The sequence below is a fragment of the Aplysia californica genome, unplaced genomic scaffold (assembly GCF_000002075.1).
Source record: "Aplysia californica isolate F4 #8 unplaced genomic scaffold, AplCal3.0 scaffold03000, whole genome shotgun sequence".
NCBI lineage: Eukaryota > Metazoa > Mollusca > Gastropoda > Aplysiida > Aplysiidae > Aplysia > Aplysia californica.
The window spans coordinates 1-1,495 of record NW_004800270.1 but is presented as its reverse complement, the minus strand read 5'-3'; the positions used below and the strand labels follow the sequence as shown (position 1 = coordinate 1,495).

General features: G+C 38.7%; 1 protein-coding gene across 1 annotated transcript in view; it reads left to right on the top strand.

Annotated features, from left to right (window-relative positions):
* LOC101858245 (mucin-5AC) overlaps nt 1-1,373 on the top strand; it is a gene marked incomplete at both ends in the record, with an annotated part of 3,982 nt that extends 2,609 nt beyond the window's left edge. Inside the window, 1 exon segment of the mRNA XM_005113511.3 lies at nt 1,258-1,373. Within this exon segment, the coding sequence (XP_005113568.3) occupies nt 1,258-1,373 (116 nt within the window).
* Nucleotides 1,374-1,495: the final 122 nt, after the last annotated feature.

Genomic DNA, 1,495 nt, shown 5'->3' with positions numbered 1-1,495 from the left:
GAGCTTCTGCTGTTGGTATATAGAGCTCTGACATTATCTAACATTTGTCCTCTGACGCCATACTTTTCGAGTGTCTTCCCGAGCTTTGTATTGTTTACTCTGTCAAAAGCCTTCTCCTGGTCTATAAAGACGATGTTGGATTCATTGTTGTGTTGGGTTGTTTTCTCGCATATCTGTCGTAATGCGAATACGGCATCCGTGCATCCTCTTCCCTTTCGGAATCCAAACTGAGCTTTGCTCAGATTTGTCTCTACAATAGGTCTTATGCGCTGCTTGAATATCTTGGCATACATTTTTCCTGAGTGGCTTAACAATGAGATGCCTCTATATGCAGTGCAGTCGCGTTTATTGCCTTTTTTTCAATAATGGTACCACTATGGCTTTCTGTCAGTCTTCTGGGCATTTTCTTTGTTCCCAAGCTCTGTTGAAAATACGCCTCAGCCACAGTATACCGGTGTTTCCACAAGCTCTTATGGCTTCCGCTGTGATATCATCTGGTCCCGGGGCTTTGTTCTTGGGGCTGGTCTTAAGTGCCTTTTCTATTTCAATAATAATAATAATAATAATAATGATGATATTTAAATACATACATATTCACCCGTAATTTGACAAAGAACACATGCACTAGAAGACAATCACTGTGGTTACTGATATCACGTTTTGTTGGAAGAAAGACCAAACGAGTTGATAAAATGTGATTTTAACAAAGTTAATGTATTTTTAAAACCAGATTTAAATGGGGTCAAAGTGGTACTTGCTGAAAACAATTACGATAGCGTGTTTGGAGATTACTTGTATGTTTCAGTATATAATAGGTATCTATACTTTTATGTAACACAATATTTATGTAGGCACAATGTTACGCCATTGTAAGTAAAAATTCCCAACGTAAATCAATTAAAGTGCTGGTTTTACAAGGCAAAGCCCTAAGTTGTTTTGTTTCTTTAATTAATAGACCGTTATTTTCAACATAGAATTTATACTTCTGTAGTAAGAAAGGTGTTTAGGTGCCAGGTCTTTTAAACACTTGTAGCACACTGCAACTTTGTAATAAACACAAGGAAATTAAAGCAAATATTCTGCTGCTTGTTTCTGTGTCTCAGTTCAATAATGTCAGGCATGGGTTTTGAATTTTGAAGAAACGAGAGTTGCACGTTCATTGTGGCCCAGAATAGCGCTTGCTATTTCCTGGAATATTTCCATTTTTAGGACTGGCTTGTTTAGAAAAGAAAAAGGAATACATGTTGTCTATTCCAGAGAACAGTGTGCTTGTGATCCCCTTTGATCTCCGCTTTAATTTGGATTTCACGGAAGATCTGAAGTCACCTTCATCAGCCAAGTATAAAGAGCAAAAACGACTGCTCTCTGAGCAGGTGAGTGAACAACATAGGCCAGAACTCATTTCGCACAAACACAGACATACACATACACGCGCGTGCACACACACACACACACACACACACACACACACACACACACACACACACACACACAC